Raw genomic sequence first — 20,145 nt, 5'->3', positions numbered from 1 at the left:
TTCCTCTCTTCTGGATTTTTACATCACTTATAATGGGCATCACATAATATAACATTCTTTGTTACATTCGGTTCAGTTCAGTCGCTCAGTCATGTCCGACTCTTTGCGACCCCATGAATCACAGCAGCCAGGCCTCCCTGTCCATCACCAACTCCCGGAGTTCACTCAGACTCACGTCCATAGAGTCAGTGGTGCCATCCAGCCATTTCATCTTCTGGCGTCCCCTTCTCCTCCTGCCCCCAATCCCTCCCTGCATCAGAGTCTTTTCCAATGAGTCAACTCTTCGCATGAGGTGGCCAAAGTACTGGAGTTTCAGCTTTAGCATCATTCCTTCCAAAGAAATCCCAAGGCTGATCTCCTTCAGAATGGACTGGTTGGATCTCCTTGCAGTCCAAGGGACTCTCAAGAGTCTTCTCCAACACCACAGTTCAAAAGCATCAATTCTTCGGCGCTCAGCTCTCTTCACAGTCCAACTCTCACATCCATACATGACCACAGGAAAAACCATAGCCTTGACTAGATGGACCTTTGTTGGCAAAGTAATGTCTCTGCTTTTCAATATGCTATCTAGGTTGGTTATAACTTTCCTTCTTTGTTACATAACTTTTCCGTTAAACAGACCGTAATCTGAAGACAGGGGTCAAATTGAATCTTTAAATAGTGGCAGTCTTTCCAATTTCCTATTTCCCTTTGAGGCATGATTAAGAGTTCAGGAATGGATAAACGACCTAAATTTAACAGACAGATTACCTCTTGATTAATTAAAATCAGCCCCAAACTCTAGAGTTTAACCCTCTGCTTAATCCACCGCGCACCAATTAATCCAGCAAGCTTGAACCGCAAACCAAGATTGAAGCCCGGCCACGTAACGCTGCCGGCGGACTCCCGCACGCCACGCCCAGCCTATTGGTTACCGATTGGGCGTGCCCCTGCCCAAGAGCCGACGGGGCGTGGCGTGCGTGAGTGAAGGCGTGACCGAGAAGAGGAACATGCGCTTTGGATCACGCTCGGTCGTCTCCGGTACTCCTCGACAACTTCCGGCAACGGTGTTCTCCTCCGCCGATTCACCTCGGGTATTTCCGGTCTCCTTCGGGCCTTTCCGTCTGGCTCCCGCGCGCGTCTCTCCACTTCGGGCTTTTCCGTGTCCCGCTCGGAGGTACTCGGCTCTCGCTCGGCCTCCCCCATCCCCCGGTAACGGTCGCTGGTGAGTTTAAATGAGCCGGGGCTGGCCGGGCCGGAGTCGCTACGGGGGGGGCCTGAGGCACTGCAGAAAGTGGGCCTGAACCTCCAGGATGACGGTGCTGCAGGAACCCGTCCAGGTAATGGTAACCCTCTTCCCTGAGGCTTGGCTCGCAGCCTCGGTCGGGAAGCGGCGTATGGCCACTTCGCGGCCTGCTGCGGCCTAGGCCCGGCTGCTTCTCCCGCCTCACCTCACGCCGGCTCCTGCCTGTCTTCTCGTCAGTTCCGAGGCCTTGCCCGCAGCCTCAGCCGCGTTCCCTCTGGCCCTACGTTACTTCTTCCCCGGGTGTGAGCGGAGTTCGGCGATAATCCCTCCTTTTCCCTCCGGGCCAATGTCGGGCGAGCCCCTCCTGTCAGCCCAGGGGCTGGGCCCGGGCCGGGGTGAGCGATGAGGGGCCGAAAACTCGCCCCAGGTGCTCTCTTGCCCAAGGATGGTTGGGACGCACGTTTGATCAGCGCCTGTATGATCTTCATAATGGTGGAGCAAGTTTGCGGGGCGAGTGTTGGTTTTGTTTTTGTTTTCTAGGAGATAGTGGAGGGAGGGTAGGATCGGGGTTTTTAATACTGATTTCTGTTTTGGTGACAAACTGTCTAGCCCACGTTGCTTTTCCTCGCTCACTCAGTTTCCCTCCGGACAATGATCTGCGAAGAGAACCCCGAGGCCCAGTGCAGAGGCGAAGCACCTATACAAGGGGAGGGGGTGGAAACAGCAAATTGGTTTTTTTCCATGACCTGTGATGGGTATCATGAGTGCTTTACTGTGCATGTTTATAAGGCGTTCAGGAAATGAAAGACATATCATGGTTTTTCCATCCATACTACACCAAGGTTTGCTTTGACGCACAGTGCTCTGTTGGCATGTAAGAAACCCTATTGGATTTTCAGGGTGTGATGCGGTGCCAAGTCATTTCCCCCTCCTGCCATCTGAAGAAACTAAATCTTTTGTCCCCTGGTGAGGGACCAGGTCTGGGAGACTTTTTACCCTGTCCTATGATCTTTGACTTGATTAGAAGAGTTGACCTCTATCAACTGATGTCATTGAGTCATGCACTTTATTTTGAAAGCAAACCGATTTTAGAAATTGCTTCCTGTTGCTCTTAAAGACCCGTGATATCAAATAGTAAAATATTTTAATACATCACTCCTTCCATATTTCTTCAGTTTTTTCCATCACAGGATGAAATACCAATTTCTCCTAGTTGGCTCTTTCTCTAGCTGTTTACATATAGCAGCTATTAATTTTTTAATTTAGTGTGGGATTCTGTCTTCTGTACAGAATTGTACAAACAGTTCTGTTTGTACATTATACTGGTGCTTTCAAAGCTGTTTCTTTCCATCCAAATTTGCTAGTAAAGAGTCCCTTTTTAATGTTTTTTGGGTTTTTTTTTTTGAGACCTAAGGTGAAATTAGAAGTTGCTATCTATACCTTCTAAAACGGATAAGCAGATTACTCAATTGTTTAATTTCTGTTTCATGTTTTTGTTATTTTGTCTTAACAATTAATGATACATTTGCCTTATAGATATGGCTTCTAAGATGATAAACTAGTTTTATGGATAGCCTATGCATATGTGCCAAGTCACTTCAGTCATGTCTGACTCTGCGACCCTGTAGACTGTAGCCTGCCAGGCTCCTCTGTCCATGGGATTCTCCAGGCAAGAATACTGGAGTGGGTTGCCATGCCCTCCTCCAGGGGATCTTCCTCACCCAGGGATCAACCCTGTGTCTCTTACATCTCCTGCCTTACCCTCCTGACAGGCGGCTTCTTTATCACCAGGGCCACCTAATTTGCATAAAAGCATGGAGAGAAATATGTAGCCAATTCCTTGATAAAGATATTCCTTGTGTGATAAACATCAAGTTTTCTGTTTTTCATTAAAGTACTCTTAGCAGTAATGCATTTAGATATTTTTAAGGCTCAAGAGTCAAATTTGTCTACTCCCCACACACAACCCACTGACAGTGGTAACAAGTTTTAGGATATAATTAGGTGAGAATTTTGGTTGTAATTTTTAGTATAAGAAACCATTCAAGAAGGGATCTAGAGCAGTAGGAGAACAAGCAACGTTGGCTTTTTAAACTATAATAAGTGATTGCTTGTATTTTTAAAGGAATGAGAGTAAGGTGGAAAGGTGTGTCCTTTTGAGGGTTGTCTCAGGGTTTGAAGTATTATTGCTGCTGCTGCTGCTAAGTCGCTTCAGTCGTTTCCGACTCTGTGCGACCCCATAAACGGCAGCCCACCAGGCTCCCCCACCCCTGGGATTCTCCAGGCAAGAACACTGGAGTGGGGTGCCATTTCCTTCTCCAATGCATGAAAGTGAAAAGTGAAAGTGAAGTCGCTCAGTCGTGTCCGACTCTTCATGACCCCATGGACTGCAGCCCACCAGGCTCTTCCGTCCATGGGATTTTCCAGGCAAGAGTACTGGAGTGGGGTGCCATTGTTATTAGGCATAGAAAAAAGTTGAGAGAAACGATGAGCAACTGATTTTTGCTTTTTCTTTTTTTAAAGCTTAAACATGGGATACCCAGTTTGATATACCATGTAAGCCTAAATATAAGCACTTCCTCAAAATTATCTCTTATAAAAAAGTATTACTTTGAGTCTTCAAAAATCTCTCCTATTATGAGGCAGAAATTCTGTCATTTATTTAATTTTTAAAATAACTATTTGGGAAGGAATAATTGCTAGCCTAAGTGACTTGAATCAGTGCTAATTTGGATGTGTATAAAATCCACCTGATGAAATTGATTTTTCAAAAAATCAATTTTATATAGATTTATCAATTATTCCTGGGGGGTAAGACATCACGGAAGTGTTGAATGAAGTTGTAGAAAAAAAAAAAAAGCCTTGGAAAAATCATCTTAATAAGCAGTATAGTAACTGGTTGCTTTTACACATAATATTGTTTTAGAGCTCATTAGATAGTGAAGGTGGAGAAGGCAGTGGCAACTCACTCCAGTACTCTTACCTGGAAATCCCATAGACAGAGAAGCCTAGAAGACTGTGGTCCATGGGGTTTCGAAGAGTCGGAACGACTGAGTGACTTCACTTTCACTTTTCACTTTCATGCGTTGGAGAAGGAAATGGTAGCCCACTCCAGTGTTCTTGCCTGGAGAATCCCAGGGATGGTGGAGCCTGGTGGGCTGCTGTCTCTGGGGTTGCACAGAGTCGGACATGACTGAAGCGACTTAGCAGCAGCAGCAACAGATAGTGAAGGAATACTTTTGGCTTGGGATAAGAAGTACAGGGACAGCATCTAACACAGATTCAAAGTGTACCATTTTCAAATAACTTAGAATTGAAGATGGTTATTCAGGAAAATTGTGTTAGATGATTACCACTCTCCCAAAAAAAGGCTTTTTAATAAATTGTTCTATTCAATAGAGTAGAAAAAAAGAAATTCCTAAATATATTTTATGATTGTAAAAATGTGTGTATATATATACACACACACATATATATATAGCTAAATTGATAAATCAATACCATTTGACTATTTGGTCTTCATTCAAAAATGTATTCAGGTTAGCTGAAATACATTTGTTTATGAAATTTTCTTTTAGAAAACAGATTCTCATATTTAGGTACAAAACAGTATTTTGAAGACAGTGCTACATAGTACCTGAACTGAGAGGATGTGCTTTGGAGTGGGGAGATAGAGAAGGAAATCATTACAGATAGGTGATAATTCCTTTATGGACTCGTGCCCTGATACAGCCTTTGTGTTTATATATAGAGAAAGCATGAGACAGATAATCACAAATTAATAATTATAAATTGTGATAAGAATGGTACGCCAAGTAGGGTGTTAGGAGAGAGACCTAATAAGAGGGTCCTGACTTCAGTCAGGTTTGCAGTTGGACCATCAAAGTTCAGAAGCAGCCTCAATGAAATAATCAAATTGGAAAGAATGTTATGCACCTGCTATGTGTCAAGCACAGATAAAAGACATTCTAAAACCTTCTCTAAAAAGGATGTTAGGAAAGTTCCTTTTGAGCAAATAACATTGTAGCTGAGTTCAAAGTTTGAGACAAAAACAATTTGAAAAGAATGACAAGCAGAGAAAACAGTATGTGCAAAGTCCCTGAGACATAGTACAACTTGGCATTGGAAGACCCGAAAGGCCATTGTGGCTGGAGTAGCATAGTAATGTAAGGCCATTGTAAGGAGTTCATTTTTCATTCTAAGTGTAATGGGGAATCACTGATGAATTTTCAGCTGGAGGTTGACATACTCTGATATAGATGTTAAGATCTCTGGCTACTGTATGTGAAAGATCAGGGAAGAAGAAGGCAAGAATAAATACAGTCTTAAGATGACGGTGCAGTTCAGTTGCTCAGTCGTGTCCAACTCTTTGCGACCCCATGAACTGCAGCACACCAGGCCTCCCTGTCCATCACCAACTCCCGGAGACCACCCAAACTCATGTCCACTGAGTAGGTGATGCCATCCAACCATCTCATCTTCTGTCGTCCCCTTCTGCCCTCAATCTTTCCCAGCATCAGGGTCTTTTCAAATGAGTCAGCTGTTCGCATCAGGTGGCCAAAGTATTGGAGTTTCAGCTTCAACATCAGACCCTCCAATGAAAACCCAGGGCTGATCTCCTTTAGGATGGACTGGTTGGATCTCCTTACAGCCCAAGGGACTCTCAAGAGTCTTCTCCAACACCACAGTTCAAAAGCATCAATTCTTCGGCTCTCTGCTTTCTTTATAGTCCAACTCTCACATCCATACATGACCACAGGAAAAACCATAGCCTTGACTAGACGGACCTTTGTTGGCAAAGTAATGTCTCTGCTTTTTAATGTGCTGTCTAGGTTGGTCATAACTTTCCTTCTAAGGAGTAAGCGTCTTTTAATTTCATGGCTGCAATCACCATCTGCAGTGATTTTGGAGCCCATAAAAATAAAGTCAGTCACTCTTTCCACTCTTGCCCCATCTATTTGCCATGAGGTGATGGGACCAGATGCCATGATCTTAGCTTTCTGAATGTTGAGCTTTACGCCAACTTTTTCACTCTCCTCTTTCAGTTTCATCAAGAGGCTCTTGAGTTCCTCTTCACTTTCTGCCATAAGGGTAGTGTCATCTGCGTATCTGAGGTTATTGATATTTCTCCCGTCAATCTTGATTCCAGCTTGTGCTTCCTCCAGCCCAGAGTTTCTCATGATATACTCTGCATATAAGTTAAATAAGCAGGGTGACAATATACAGCTTTGATGTACTCCTTTTCCTATTTGGAACCAGTCTGTTGTTCCATGTCCAGTTCTAACTGTTGCTTCCTGACCTACATACAGGTTTTTCAAGAGGCAGGTCAGGTGGTCTGGTATTCCCATCTCTTTCAGAATTTTCCACAGTTTATTGTGATCCACACAGTCAAAGGCTTTGGCATAGTCAGTAAAGCAGAAATAGATGTTTTTCTGGAACTCTCTTGCTTTTTCGATGACCCAGCAGATGTTGGCAATTTGATCTCTGGTTCCTCTGCCTTTTTCAAAACCAGCTTGAACATCAGGAAGTTCACGGTTCACATATTGCTGAAGCCTGGCTTGGAAAATTTTGAGCATTACTTTACTAGCGTGTGAGATGAGTGCAATTGTGCGGTAGTTTGAACATTCTTTGGCATTGCCTTTCTTTGGGATTGGTAACCTATACTAAAGTGGTAGCAGTGGAATAGGAAAGAGGTAGATGAGTTCAAGAGATATTTGGAGGTAGAATCAATGCGTCATGGAAATTGATCATTTGTGAGGGAATGAAGGACAGCTGCCTAGGTTTCATTTTGGGGGTAATGTTTAATAAATGGAGAATTCTTTGCAGGGAAAACAAATTTGAAGGAGGACCATTAAGATACTTGTGAAACCAACCAGTAGAAAAGTAGATATATAACTTCTCATCTTTTGAGGGGTCCAGTCTTTTTGGGAAGATAAATATGCTTAACGGGAGGAACTGATACAAGTCAGTATGTACATGTTTGCACAGATAATAGTAAATTCAGTAAAGAGAGATCCTTGTGGACTGGAAAAATGGAAAAGGTTTCTGGAAGGAGTAGAACTTAAGAGCTTTAGAAAGTCAAAAGGGTTTGAGTTGGTAGAGGAGAATATGCTTGGCACAGAATGGCATGAGCAAAAGCCCAAAGTTGAAAATGGTGCTCAGGAACAAGAAAACAATAAAAATTATAGCCTTGTCTAGAATGGGAATTGAGAACAGAAAAGATAAGGTTTTGCTAGTCAGGTAGAATCAGGTTACAAGGGGACTTAACATCCAGGCTGAGGAGTTTAGATTTAATTTGTTGGTAAAATAGCCATTATAAGTTTTTGAATAGAAAAATTATAATGAAAGCACTGCTTGGGAAAAAATTAATCTGGTGCTATTGGGAAGGTGGCACAAGGCAAGACTTAGGGAGAATACAGGCTAGTAAGTTACACAGTAGTGGACATCAGGGTTTATCAGTCTTGGCACTATTGATGTTTTCAGCAAGCTAATTTTTTGTTGTGGGGATATTGTCCTGTGTTTTGTAGTGTCCTTGCCGTCTACCTGCTATATGCCCACTCCATTTGTGACAAACAAAATGCCCCCTAGACATTACTACATGTCCTTTGTGGGACAGAATAACTGAGAACTATTGATGTAGACCTGAAGTAAATTAGCGTTCAAGAAATTACACTCTAATGTATAGTAGGAAAATTCCAAAGTGATTTTTTTTCTTCATACCTTCTTATGTTGTCCATTTTTTTTTAATGGTCTAAAAGAAGACACCTATTTTCTTTTTTGAAAAAAAACAAGAATGACACAATCTAGGTGGTCATATTTAAGTCTGAGTTAGTTGTACAATTTACAGAGGTTTGTTTATATTTAAAATAATATTTCATATTTAAGAAGAGCAACAAGGAGAAGGAACTTTGCCATTTAATTTCTGTGGTGTTGATTTAATTATCTTTAAAAGTCAGTGTGGCCTAGAACTGACTCGTTAGTTTAATCAGCAAAATTTCTCTTTTAACCTTATTTGGGGGCTCAGTGATGGTGCTCAGTTTGGCTTCATAACCTTTAGCAGCATTTCTTCCATCTGGCTTTAATTTGTAGAACACCTGAAGTGATGCACTGAGTGTTATTCTTTTAGGGGCAGGTTTACACCAGCAGTTGAGCAAGGGAAGGGATGAATGGGGGCAGGGGGCGGGGATGGGGGGGGGCGGGGCCCAGCGGATAGTCGCTAATCTTAGCCCTGCCTGTCATCAGCTACCAATTTGTCATGCTTTAGAGAATAGTTCATTCCCCACTCCATTCCCCCAGAAGATACATACTGTCACTCACATGCTTGAGCAGAGTGTAATGGGAGCTATATGTGTCAAGTTTCACTTCCAGGATGTGTGCGAGTTTTTACTGGCTGCCTTCATGATCACTTTCTGACCCCCTTAAGAATTGGTGATAAAGGAATGATTTTATTCTGAGCAAAACTTGATTTTAAATCAGAAATGGATAGTACTCTTAAATATGATACTTCTACTTCTTTACTTTTGAAAAGAAAGAAACTCAAAAATTCTAGGGCTTTTTGGCCATAGTATTTACGTGCCAGATTTTCCTGGTAAGCAGTAGCAATGACGATGACAGAGCTGGTGAATCAATCATTGGGTCTTTTGTGAATTGTGTGTTACAAAATCAACAATTGTGGCATATATGGGAGGCATTATATAATACAAACTATCAATTATACCTGTAGAATTTGTTAATCTTAAGAGCTGGAAAAGGAAAAGGTTTTTAGGTACGTAATGTGTGCCAGTCAATATACTAGAAGCACCATATCATTTCATTTAATCTACACAAGTCCAAAAATAGAGTTCCACTTTTCAGATGAGAAAATTGAGGCTGAGAAAAGTTAAATAATTCCCCAAAGTCTCACTGCTGAAGTCCTGGAATACAAGTTTGAACACAGGTCTCCAACATCAAATTGTGGATCTGTTCTTTCTACTCTCGGTGTTCTTTCAGTAGGTTCTTAGGAAATCCCCATATTTTATAAAGGAGTACTTAGGTGGCAATTATTTGTGTTAGAAACAGAGTTCTATGTACCACAGAGTTTGTTTCAAGATTTCCAGAGATCCTTAACTATTGGATGTATAATAATATAGAGAAATTTAAGACTAACGTGTAAAATGCTAGCAATGGGAGGACAGCAAAAAGTCAAAGATCGTTTGTTTATTCATTCATTGTACATTAGTTAAGCACCTACTTAAAAAGTATATACTTTTGGGAGTATCCAGTGAGCAAAACCAGATGTAGTCCCTACCTTTCTAGAGTTTATATTATAGTGAGGAAGATGTTACTCATATAATCTCTTAAATATGTGTAAAATCACAACAGTGAGAAATACTGCAAAGGAAAGGTACTTGGTGTTATCAGAGTGTATAAGAATGCCTAAGCTCATCTGGGTATCCTATAAAAAACCTTCCCTGGAAAAGAAGGAAGTCCAAATGATGACTAGAATTAGCATAGATTGAAGGAAAGGAGGGAGTATGCCAGGCAAAATGGACTGTGTATAAAGGACCTGTGGCAGAAGGATAACGTGGCAGATTTGAGGAGCTGAAAGAAGGTCATCGTGCTAACAGGGACAGCATGAGAAAACATGATACAAGATGAACGAAGAGGTAGGTACAGACTGTAGCACACTGCCAGTTCTGTGGCTTGCCTTTTATTGCCAAGGACAGTCAGAAGCCACTGAAGGATTTTAAGTAAAGATCAGATCTGACTTGTGAAAAACTCATAGGAAGAGAAAATGAATCATAGGGTAGAAAAGAATTCAGAGGGGCTAAGTAAGACACTGTTAAAGACACTTTTTCCACAGGGAAAAAGTGGTCTGACTTTAAAAGTAAATGTTTATTGAGTTTCTTCCTTTCACTATTATTACAGTTTCCTAATTTAAATGAGTATATTTGAAAGATACCTATAGGCATAGTTCCAGAACCCTAGGTCATCTGTGGTCTGGTAAAACACCAAAAGGCCAGATTAGTTCTTTAGGGGGTTTAGAATTTAACCAGGCATTGTGCTAAGCTTATCTCAGAGGTAAGTGTTTTTATCCTTATTTTACAGGCGATTAAAGCTAAAGCTCAGAGAATTGACTTAGTCGTCTAGATTAATGTCAGAGGAATCTTTTTTTATCTGCCTTAGATTGAGGTGTGGGGATCATATTAAGCATTCAATAAATAATTGAGTCAAATTAAATTTAAATATGTTTTTAACTGTTGTTTTTTGAATACCTTTTAACTACCTTTGGTGTGTTGTAGTATAGAGGAAAAGTAAATTAGATAGCAGTGATTCTGTAGTACGTTTAAAACCTATTCTTATTATGTTCACTCCTTGCTAATGCCACATATTTTTGTTCTAAGGCTCAGCTACCCAACTGTTTGATAAAAAAAAAGCATGATGATAGTGACCAGATACTTGCCTATAGAATAATACCTGACTTATTCATAATTTCTCATTGTCAGTAGAGACCTGAAAAAAATTCAAAATGTTAAGGCTTTGTGCAGCCCACCCAAAGAAGTTGATTTTCTCAAATTGGTTAAATATTAATTTTTTACTGCAATCAGGATCATATAGCAAGGTAAATGATCAATAAATGTTTACCAAATGGATGAATACTTTGTTTCAAAAAGTGGTAGGCATATTGAATAAGATAAGGAAAACGATCTAAGTAGTATGGAAACACGATCTCAGTTCAGTCGCATCGGACTCTTTGAGACCCCATCTACTGCAGCACACCAGGCCTCCCTGTCTATCACCAACTCCTGGAGTTTGTTCAAACTCATGTCCATTGAGTCGGTGATGCCATCCAACCATCTCATCCTCTGTCTTCCCCTTCTCCTCCTGCCTTCAATCTTTCCCAGCTTCAGGGTCTTTTCAAATGAGTCAGTTCTTCGCATCAGGTGGCCAAAGTGTTGGAGTTTCAGCTTCAGCATTAGTCCTCTTAATGAATATTCAGGACTGATTTCCTTTAGGATGGACTGGTTGGATCTCCTTGCAGTCCAAAGGACTCTCAAGAGTCTTCTCCAACACCACAGTTCAAAGGCACCAATTCTTCGGCGCTCAGCTTGAAAAACCATAGCTTTGACTAGATGGACCTTTGTTGGCAAAGTAATGTCGCTGCTTTTTAGTATACTCTCTAGGTTGGTCATAACTTTTCTTCCAAAGAGCAAGCATCTTTTAATTTCATGGCTGCAGTCACCATCTGCAGTGATTTTGGAGCCCCCCAAAATAAAGTCTGTCACTGTTTCCATTGTTTCCCCATCTATTTGCCATGAAGTGATGGGACCAGATGCCATGATCTTAGTTTTTTGAATGTTGAGTTTTAAGCCAACTTTTTCACTCTCCTCTTTGACTTTCATCAAGAGGCTCTTTAGTTCTTTGCTTTCTGCCATAAGGATGGTGTCATCTGCATATCTGAGGTTATTGATATTTCTCCTGGCAATCTTGATTCCAGCTTGTGCTTCATCCAGCCCAGCGTTTCTCATGATGTACTCTACATATAACGTGATCTAGGCTACTATTAACCGGAAAAATCTGGTTATCTTTCAGGTATTTATAGGTCACACCACTAAAATATTATTACCCCCAAATCTGATGTATTCTAACTGCTAAGTTGGACTGACCTGTATCTGCTTACCAGATTCTTGATTCCTTTATAACGTTTTACTTACCTGTATCAAGGAAGAAACCACTAGATGTTACTTTGTATTATTTTATATTGCCAACAATGATTTAATCATGTTAGTAAATTTAATTATAGTAGGAATATTTTATATTTTACCTCCATATTGGGTTACTAAAAGTTTGTAGGTCAGTTAAGTGGAAATTAGATTCAGAGTTTTAAAACACTTATTCAACAAGCATTTATTGAGCATTCACTATGTTTAAAGACAATTATCTAGGATAATTAGGGAAATAACCACTTAAGTAGGATAACCAGGGAATTATAGAGAAAAAGAGAATCTGACTTTTACCCACAGAAGTTGCAGCCTAGTTTATCAAACAATATATATGACTAAATCTAATAAACAGCTTGATATATTTTTTTGAAGTAGAGACAGAATTTTCTGGGACCTCATAGGATGGAGTCATTAATATTGCATGGGATAGATCAGTGAAAGGAAGATACCATGTAAGCTGAATTTTGAAGAAGACATATTTCACGAGGTAGAAGTTAAAGGACAGCCCAAACAGTACTTTGAAATGTGAAAGTACAGCTGATGTTTAGGCACTGATGCAGGCCTTTTCTGGTTCTAGACCATAGGCAGCTTTGGTGAGAGATGAGCAACAGCTGAAAAGGGATAATGAAGGCCCAAAGGAATTTGAATGGTTTACTAAGGAGTTTGTACTTTATTCTGTAGCTGTTTATTGTGTAAACTTTGTGGGACCATCCAGGAGGAATCATTAGGAAGTTTTGATCAGGGATGAAGACATGAAAATGATGATGGCAGCATCTGAAATTTATTGACTAGTTATTAGGTATATGCAAGGAACCAGTGTGTACTTTATTGGAGTCTTTATGTTTTAAATGAAGAAACTAAGACTTAAGAAACATTGTTACCTGCCCAAGACACAGAACTAGTAAGTCATGGAACATGAATTTGAGCTCCTGTCCAAACTCAGGATTTCTGGGATAGGATGGATTACATTACAGCCTACAGGCAGGAAGACCACTTAGGGAACTACAAGTTTAGAGAAAAGATTCAGTTACAGACTGGGACTAGAAAAAAGGGGGATAAGACCCTAGGTACTTTTCTTTAGGTACAGTTCAGTTCAGTTCAGTCGCTCAGTCGTGTCAGACTCTTTGCGACCCCATGAATCGCAGCACACCAGGCCTCCCTGTCCATCACGAACCCCCGGAGCTCACTCAGACTCACGTCCATCGAATCAGTGATGCCATCCAGCCATCTCATCCTCTGTCGTCCCCTTCTCCTCCTGCCCCAATCCCTCCCAGCAGCAGGGTCTTTTCCAATGAGTCAACTCTTCGCATGAGGTAGCCAAAGTACAGTTCTGTAAATGATGGTTAAATTCACTAACCAAACTAAAAGATTTAAAATCTTTTAAATCCATGATGAACCTAAATTGAATTACCAGTGCAATAGTTATTTCATATATACTTAGCCAACATATATGACCTTGTATGAGCTTCCAAGATGGCACCAGTGGTAAAGAATCTGCCTGCCAATGAAGAAGATGTAAGGGGTGCGGGTTCAATCCCTGGATCCGGAAGATCTTCTGGAGGAAGGCATGGCACTCCAGGAGTATTCTTTCCTGAAGAATCTCATGGACAGAGGAGCCTGGCAAGCTATGGTCCATAGAGTTGCACAGTGAGACATGACTGAAGCAACTTAGCCTGCACACAGAGGCCTCCAGTTTAGAAAGCTTTATGAAGTTGATATTATTAAAGCTGGGTCTACAAGGATGTACAGTTTATAAGAGTAGGTAGATGAAGGAGCCCACGCTCCTCAAGGAAGGAAAAGGAAATACAAAGACACAGAGGTCTAAAAGTTCATGGAGAATTAAGTGAGTAAATTCAAATGTTAGGAGCCATACTGTGAAGAGCCTCATCTAATAGGTTACGGAGTTTACACTGTGGATATTGAGGTTTTATTACTTAAATTAGATGTGTTGATTTGAGTATTACATGCAAGGCTCTGTGCTAAGAGTTACTGTGAAACTGTATATTTATGTTTTTTTTTCCCTCTATTTACAGGCTGCTATATGGCAAGCACTAAACCACTATGCTTACAGAGATGCAGTTTTCCTAGCAGAGCGACTGTATGCAGAAGGTTTGTAATCTCTTCCTTTCCAAGAACCATAAAAGAATAAAATACATGGAATTTCGTCACTTCTTAGGACTGTAACAAGATTCTGGGTATCACTTTTTTTTTTTTTTGGCTCTGCCTCAAGGCATGTGGGATCTTAGTTCCCCAACCAGGGATGGAACCGTGCCCCCTGCATTGAAAGCACAGAGTTTTAACCACTGGACCACCAGGAAAGTCCCATGGGTATTACTCTTGTTTTTTTTTTTTTTTAATTAGATTTTTGCTAAAGTTGGTGTATTTTATTTATTTTTTTTTTCCCCAATTTTATTTTATTTTTAAACTTTACATAATTGTATTAGTTTTGCCAAATATCAAAATGAATCCGCCACAGGTATACATGTGTTCCCCATCCGAAACCCTCCTCCCTCCTCCCTCCCCATACCATCCCTCTGGGCCGTCCCAGTGCACCAGCCTACTCTTGTTTTATCTTTATGATTGACACTAGTTCATAAAAATTTTTTCCCAGTATCTGTGTAGCTTTTTATATGCTACTTTTAGTAACTATGTAGACTTGCTTTGGATTTTGCCCTATGGTTTACTTAATCATGTTCCAGTCTTTAGGTATTTTTTTCTTTTTTTTTTTAGAGTCTATATTCTGTGGTTTAGAGCATGGATTTTAAGCCTTCAGCCTTAGTACAAACCCTAACCCTTAAACATTCTGTAGTATACCTTGGGCAAGCTATTTAACGTTTGAGTATTTCAGATTTCTCATCTGTAAAATAAAGGTAATTATTGTCTCTTGGAATTGAAAAATGAAATAATATATTTAAAGCACTTGGCATGGCCTTCTGGCACTGTAATAAATTCAACATCAGCTGGTATTAGTGGGGTTTTTTGTGTGTCACTGATTATTATAATCTTCATAAGATGCTTCCCAGGTGGTACTAGTAGTAAAGAACCTCCCTGCCTACGCAGGAGACATAAGAGATGTGGATCTGATCCCTGGGTCAGGAAGATCCCCTGGAGGAAGAAACGGCAGCCCACTCCAGTACTCTTGCCTGAAGAATCCCATGGACAGTGGAGCCTGGCAGGCTACAGTCCATGGGTCTCAAAGAGTCAGGCACGACTGAAGTGACTTAGCACATTAGCAAAAATGCTAAGATAATTATGTACAGCTTTGTCATTTTCCTTGTGTTATGTACTCTAGGATAGAATTTACAAGTCAAAGTAGGTGGTGGTTGTCATTTAGTCGCTAAGTTGTCTCCGACTCTTTTTGCGACTCCATAGACTGTATAGCCTGTCGGGCTCCTCTGTCCATGGGATTTCCAGGCAAGAATACTGGAGTGGGTTACCATTTCCTTCTCCAGGGGATATTCCTGACCCAGGGATCGAACCCATGTCTCCTGCATTGGCAAGTGGATTCTTTACCCACTGAGGCAGAAGGAAAGCCCTATACAAGTCAAAATACGTGAGCAGTTCTACGTCAAATTACTTTTGCCTGGTTGATAACCCAGCAGAGAGACTTGTGATAATCACTGTGTCACCAATAGTATAAGACTTCCTTCATGGCCCTATCAGTATCAGACTTAGTGTTATAATGTGTTTTTGCTTACTAGAAAATTGTGAAGTATTTTGTCTTCCTTTTTATAATTCTGAAGGATGCTGGGTATTTTCTCAAGTGTTAGTTTTACAATTATTCCTGTTTCTGTGAACTCTATCTTTGTTTATTGCATATTTGCCCCAGATTGTTTGCTTTTTAATCTTAATTCTGTTGATTTTTATAATCTAATCTTTTAAATTTTATTTAGTAGCTTTATCATTTAAACTTTCTCCTGTTGCTCCAGTAGCTGGAAGAATTGTCATTTTTCTATAACTCAAGAAATATATAGTTCTTGGTAATTTAAAAAGTTTTTAAAAATGTATCATAGTGTTATTACTTAATTTAGTCAGTGTTATTTATTAAATGCTTTTTTCCCTCCCATGTGGTATTTTATGTGGTTTTGTGTTAAATTTTTTTTTAAACATTCTACTCTGTTCCCAGAACCTCTCCTCTCTTTCATCAGTTGATTTTCTATTTTTAACTCAATATCATACTATTTTATTATTAACACTTTATTATATTGTCTTTTAACATCTAATAAGGCCTGTCTCCATCATTTTTTCCCCCGTTTCATTCTTTGGTAGGAATACCCTTTTTTTAATTCTTTCATTTTATGTGTGTATTTTATTAATGTTTTGAAATTTCACAAATATTTTGGTCAGTGCTCTCCTGAAACCATATAAGTCTATGAGTTAATTTAGGAAGTATTATTATCTTACTATACTATAACTGTCTTATCTAGAAACAGTGCTGCCTTCTTACTCCGGTGTTTAAATCAATTTTCCCACTTATTGAATAACCTCCCATTGGATTACTTACCAAAAGTTTTTTTATGATTGTAGGTAAGTTTTATTTTTGTGTGTCTGCAGGAACTAGTAATGGAACCTTTCTGCTCAGTTATATGATTTTACTCTAAAAAAGTGCTTCGTAACTGAACTGCAGGCATAGAAGGTAGATATTAGGGGTTTGCTAGACATGTGTCAATGGAGAAGGCAATGGCACCCCACTCCAGTACTCTTGCCTTGAAAATCCCATGGACGGAGGAGTCTGGAAGGCTGCAGTCCATGGGGTCGCTGAGGGTCGGACATGACTGAGCGACTTCACTTTCACTTTTCACTTTCATGCATTGGAGAAGGAAATGGCAACCCACTCCAGTGTTCTTGCCTGGAGAATCCCAGGGACAGGGGAGCCTGGTGGGCTGCCGTCTATGGGGTCACACAGAGTCGGACACAACTGAAGTGACTTAGCAGCTTAGCAGCAGCAGACATGTGTCAAAAAAGGACAAGGGATAAGAACATTAAAGAATATAGACAAGATGTGGACCAGGAAATGTAAACTACAGAGGAAAGTTAACTCAGGGATTGATAAATAAGAGGATTTAGGAGAGGTACTGGAAATCCAGATGAAGTTGAATTGGTAGATGTATGGAAATAACATAGGAGAGGAAGACTATGAATGAGGTGCAGAATTCTTTTATTAATGAAGCAGAATGTCTTGAATTTAGTAACCAAGAGTTAAAAGGGGAAGATATGCATCTCACCAGCAAGGAATTTCACAAAAGAGCAAAGGATGCTACTTGGAAATAAACAGCTGGGAGAAGCAAGGAGGAAGCCACGCTGGCCCTGGGGCCGGAGGGACTAGCATCCCTTTGAGAGAGCTGTCAGGTCCTCGGGAAGGAGAGGCATTCTTGAGGAAAGTTGGGAAGGTCTATGGAGCAGAAGTCTTAGGTCCAAATGAAAAGATTAAGAAAAGTGAGAGCCTTACAAAGAAGGTGATATGACAGATTGCCCAACTCTGCAAATAAAAGCAAGGTTTATTGTGGACAATCTACTTACATATATTTTCAGTGATACCTAAGCAGCCCTCATGTTTTCCTGACTTATACTTTTTCTTTTTTAGTTTGTTAACATTAAGCAGTTTCTAGTTAGTTTCCAAAAGTTTGCAAATTAGTGGTTTCAAATTTAGATGATCGGATTTTCCCATAGAGTTGAGGCAGGATTCCAGATTAATCCACATAAAACTGTTTAATCCACTTTCTATCTGTTTCTAATAAAGTGCTTAACTCTTGGAAAGTTGCTCATTGTTAGTTTCTCTCAATATGAAACCTAACTACTCTTGACTGTATTTCTTTGAAGTGCAGTGGAAGTGCAATGGGAGCAGATACTATTCCAGCTCAATAATAATCACAGTACCTTCTAGTATTTATGGATTTCTTACTGTGTACTAGGTACTCTGAGTACTTAATACTTATTCTTTATTTAGTCTTCAACAGCTCCATAAAATAGACATTGCTATTACCATTTTAGAAATGAAGAAACTAAGACCATTGTTCACCAGGTTTTACCTGTCTTAATGATTAATGGGCCAGGTGTAGAAATTGCATTGAGTACAGCGCTTTCTGTAAATTTGGCTTAGCTGAAGAGAGCTTAATTAGAGTAAAAGATTCAGCATCTGATTCTCTTCTCTGTCTTAGCCATTATAGTGAGAGCCCAAATTCACAGAAATATGTGACTGCAAATGGCAACATTAAAAAAAATTATTTCTAGTTATGTTAAGGTAATCATTGAAGGAAGTTGTCCAAATACTACTAAAAATATGGCATATTGTATCATTTTTAGGCCATTACTAGTGGAAAATTTTATAAATATATCTTGTCGCTAGAAATTCAAGTCACTTTGTCATATGGGGGGACAAAAAGGATATCTGGCCCATTGGCCTATTCTTTTACTGTCATAGTTAAATTATTACTGATGAAAAAGATGATGCTATTTTAAAAAAATATTCTTTTATTTTTATTTATTTATTGGCCATGCCATGCCACTTGCAGGATCTCAGTTCCGTAACCAGGGATTGAACCCTAGACCACATTCGGGGATTGAAAGCCCAGAATCCTAACCACTAGGCACCAGGGAACTCCTAATGCTGTTTTTTAAAATCATTATAGTTTTCATTTTCATTATGTGTTAGTGAACTAAGACTCTGGTCTTCCCAATGATCTTTTTAAATCCAAGGCTCAGCTATTTCATTGCATCAATCAGATGTTTCACATAATTATCACATATATCAAACTCAATTCATGCAAAACTGGATTCATAATGTTCCCACCCTATTCTAAAACACCACTGTGTCTCAGTAAAAAAGCCTTCTTATTAATTTTCCTGTGTTTAGTCTTTCCTGCTGCTTTGATTTCCCCTCTCCCAAATCAACCCCATTCTCTTTACCTTGTAAAATCCTTTAGAGATGTATAATAGCTATAAAAATTTATCCCTAAATCTTTACACAGTTTGCATAGTCCTATATGATCTGGCCATCTGCTTTCTCCTTATGTATTGCCATTTCCTTTTAAAATTTCCACCAGCCTTCTTACCTGTGGTGTATTTACAACAATCATGTTTTCAAAGTATTTAAAAATATTAACCCCCATTATCTATAAGTATAAAACCAGTTAGTACTGAAATTTAGGGTGTGAACACACATGAGGAAAATAAAAATTCAGAATAGTATTAAAATACTGAAGTTGTATATATAGATGAAGTGTTCAACAACAGAAATGACTCTGAAAAGGGTAGAATGACTCTTGCATCATATGTAAAGTATAGCACCCAGGCATTTGAAATCAGTCAGCAAAAAAGTGGTAAGATAGAATCACTTGAGTTTGTGGCTGAACATTACGTATGTATACCCCATGTAAATATCAGATGACTAGTCAGGTATTGTAAATTTAGAAGGTCAATAATAATAATTTAATAATAGCACATGCAACTCTTACTATATATCAGGCACTATCCAAAGTTCTTACATATTAACTCATTTAATTCTAACAGCACTAAGTACTTAGAGGTAGGTATCACTGTGTCCTTATTTTACAGATGAAAAAACTGAGGATGGGAGAAGTTAACTTGCCCTGAGTCACATAGCTAATAAGTGATAGTATGGAAATCCAAACTAAAGCAGTTTGGCTCTAGTATCATTATTCTAATCCATGTGCTGTACTGTCTGTAGGTAATGTGAGAACTTGAAAGATACTCAAGATGAAATGTGTATCACAAATCATAAATGATTCCATAGGTGTTACACTCTTTGAATACTTAAAACTTAAGTGTTTGTGACAGGACAGCAAGCACAGTACTCTAACTTCTAAGGAGTTCTCTGTGGTATTTAGAGTTTATCAAGGCTAGATAAAGAGCACTCACCTCAACAAACATTTAAGTCTTACCACCACCGGTCCATTTTGTAAAAGGCTACATATAAATCAACATGAAGAAGAGGTGTCTACCTGGTTTAAAAGCACTGAGAAGCTAATTCATCTTCCCATTTGATGGCAGTGTGTCTGAAGGATGCAAGCTTAAGCTCCTCTTAATTATTTTGAGCTTATATTAAATGACCTACCCTATATTTGAAGCCCAACCTGTTTGTAAGAAGAGGAATTTCAGTATTGTTCTGTAACTCATCTTTTTCACCTAACAATGCATTCTGAAAAAATTAAGGGTTTTTTTTGGACAACTGTGTTTAGTCATATGGATGTGCCTTGA

At 39.6% G+C, this 20,145-nt stretch overlaps 1 protein-coding gene across 12 annotated transcripts in view; it reads left to right on the top strand.

Annotated features, from left to right (window-relative positions):
- The first annotated feature begins 1,126 nt into the window (after positions 1 to 1,126).
- Positions 1,127 to 20,145, top strand: part of CDC27 (cell division cycle 27) — a 57,843-nt gene continuing 38,824 nt past the window's right edge. For 10 of the 12 annotated variants that reach the window (XM_027517483.1, XM_027517482.1, XM_027517475.1 and 7 more), the window contains exons 1-2: positions 1,173 to 1,319; positions 13,962 to 14,037. In XM_027517483.1, the coding sequence (XP_027373284.1) occupies positions 1,293 to 1,319; positions 13,962 to 14,037 (103 nt within the window). In that variant the 5' untranslated portion in view covers positions 1,173 to 1,292. Of the gene's footprint in view, positions 1,320 to 13,961; positions 14,038 to 20,145 lie in introns of all 12 variants that reach the window. The other 2 variants (XM_027517477.1, XM_027517476.1) reach the window with 2 other exon arrangements.

Source organism: Bos indicus x Bos taurus, chromosome 19 (assembly GCF_003369695.1).
Source record: "Bos indicus x Bos taurus breed Angus x Brahman F1 hybrid chromosome 19, Bos_hybrid_MaternalHap_v2.0, whole genome shotgun sequence".
NCBI lineage: Eukaryota > Metazoa > Chordata > Mammalia > Artiodactyla > Bovidae > Bos > Bos indicus x Bos taurus.
The sequence above is the reverse complement of the archived record's forward strand: the minus strand, read 5'-3'. Positions and strand labels throughout refer to the sequence as shown.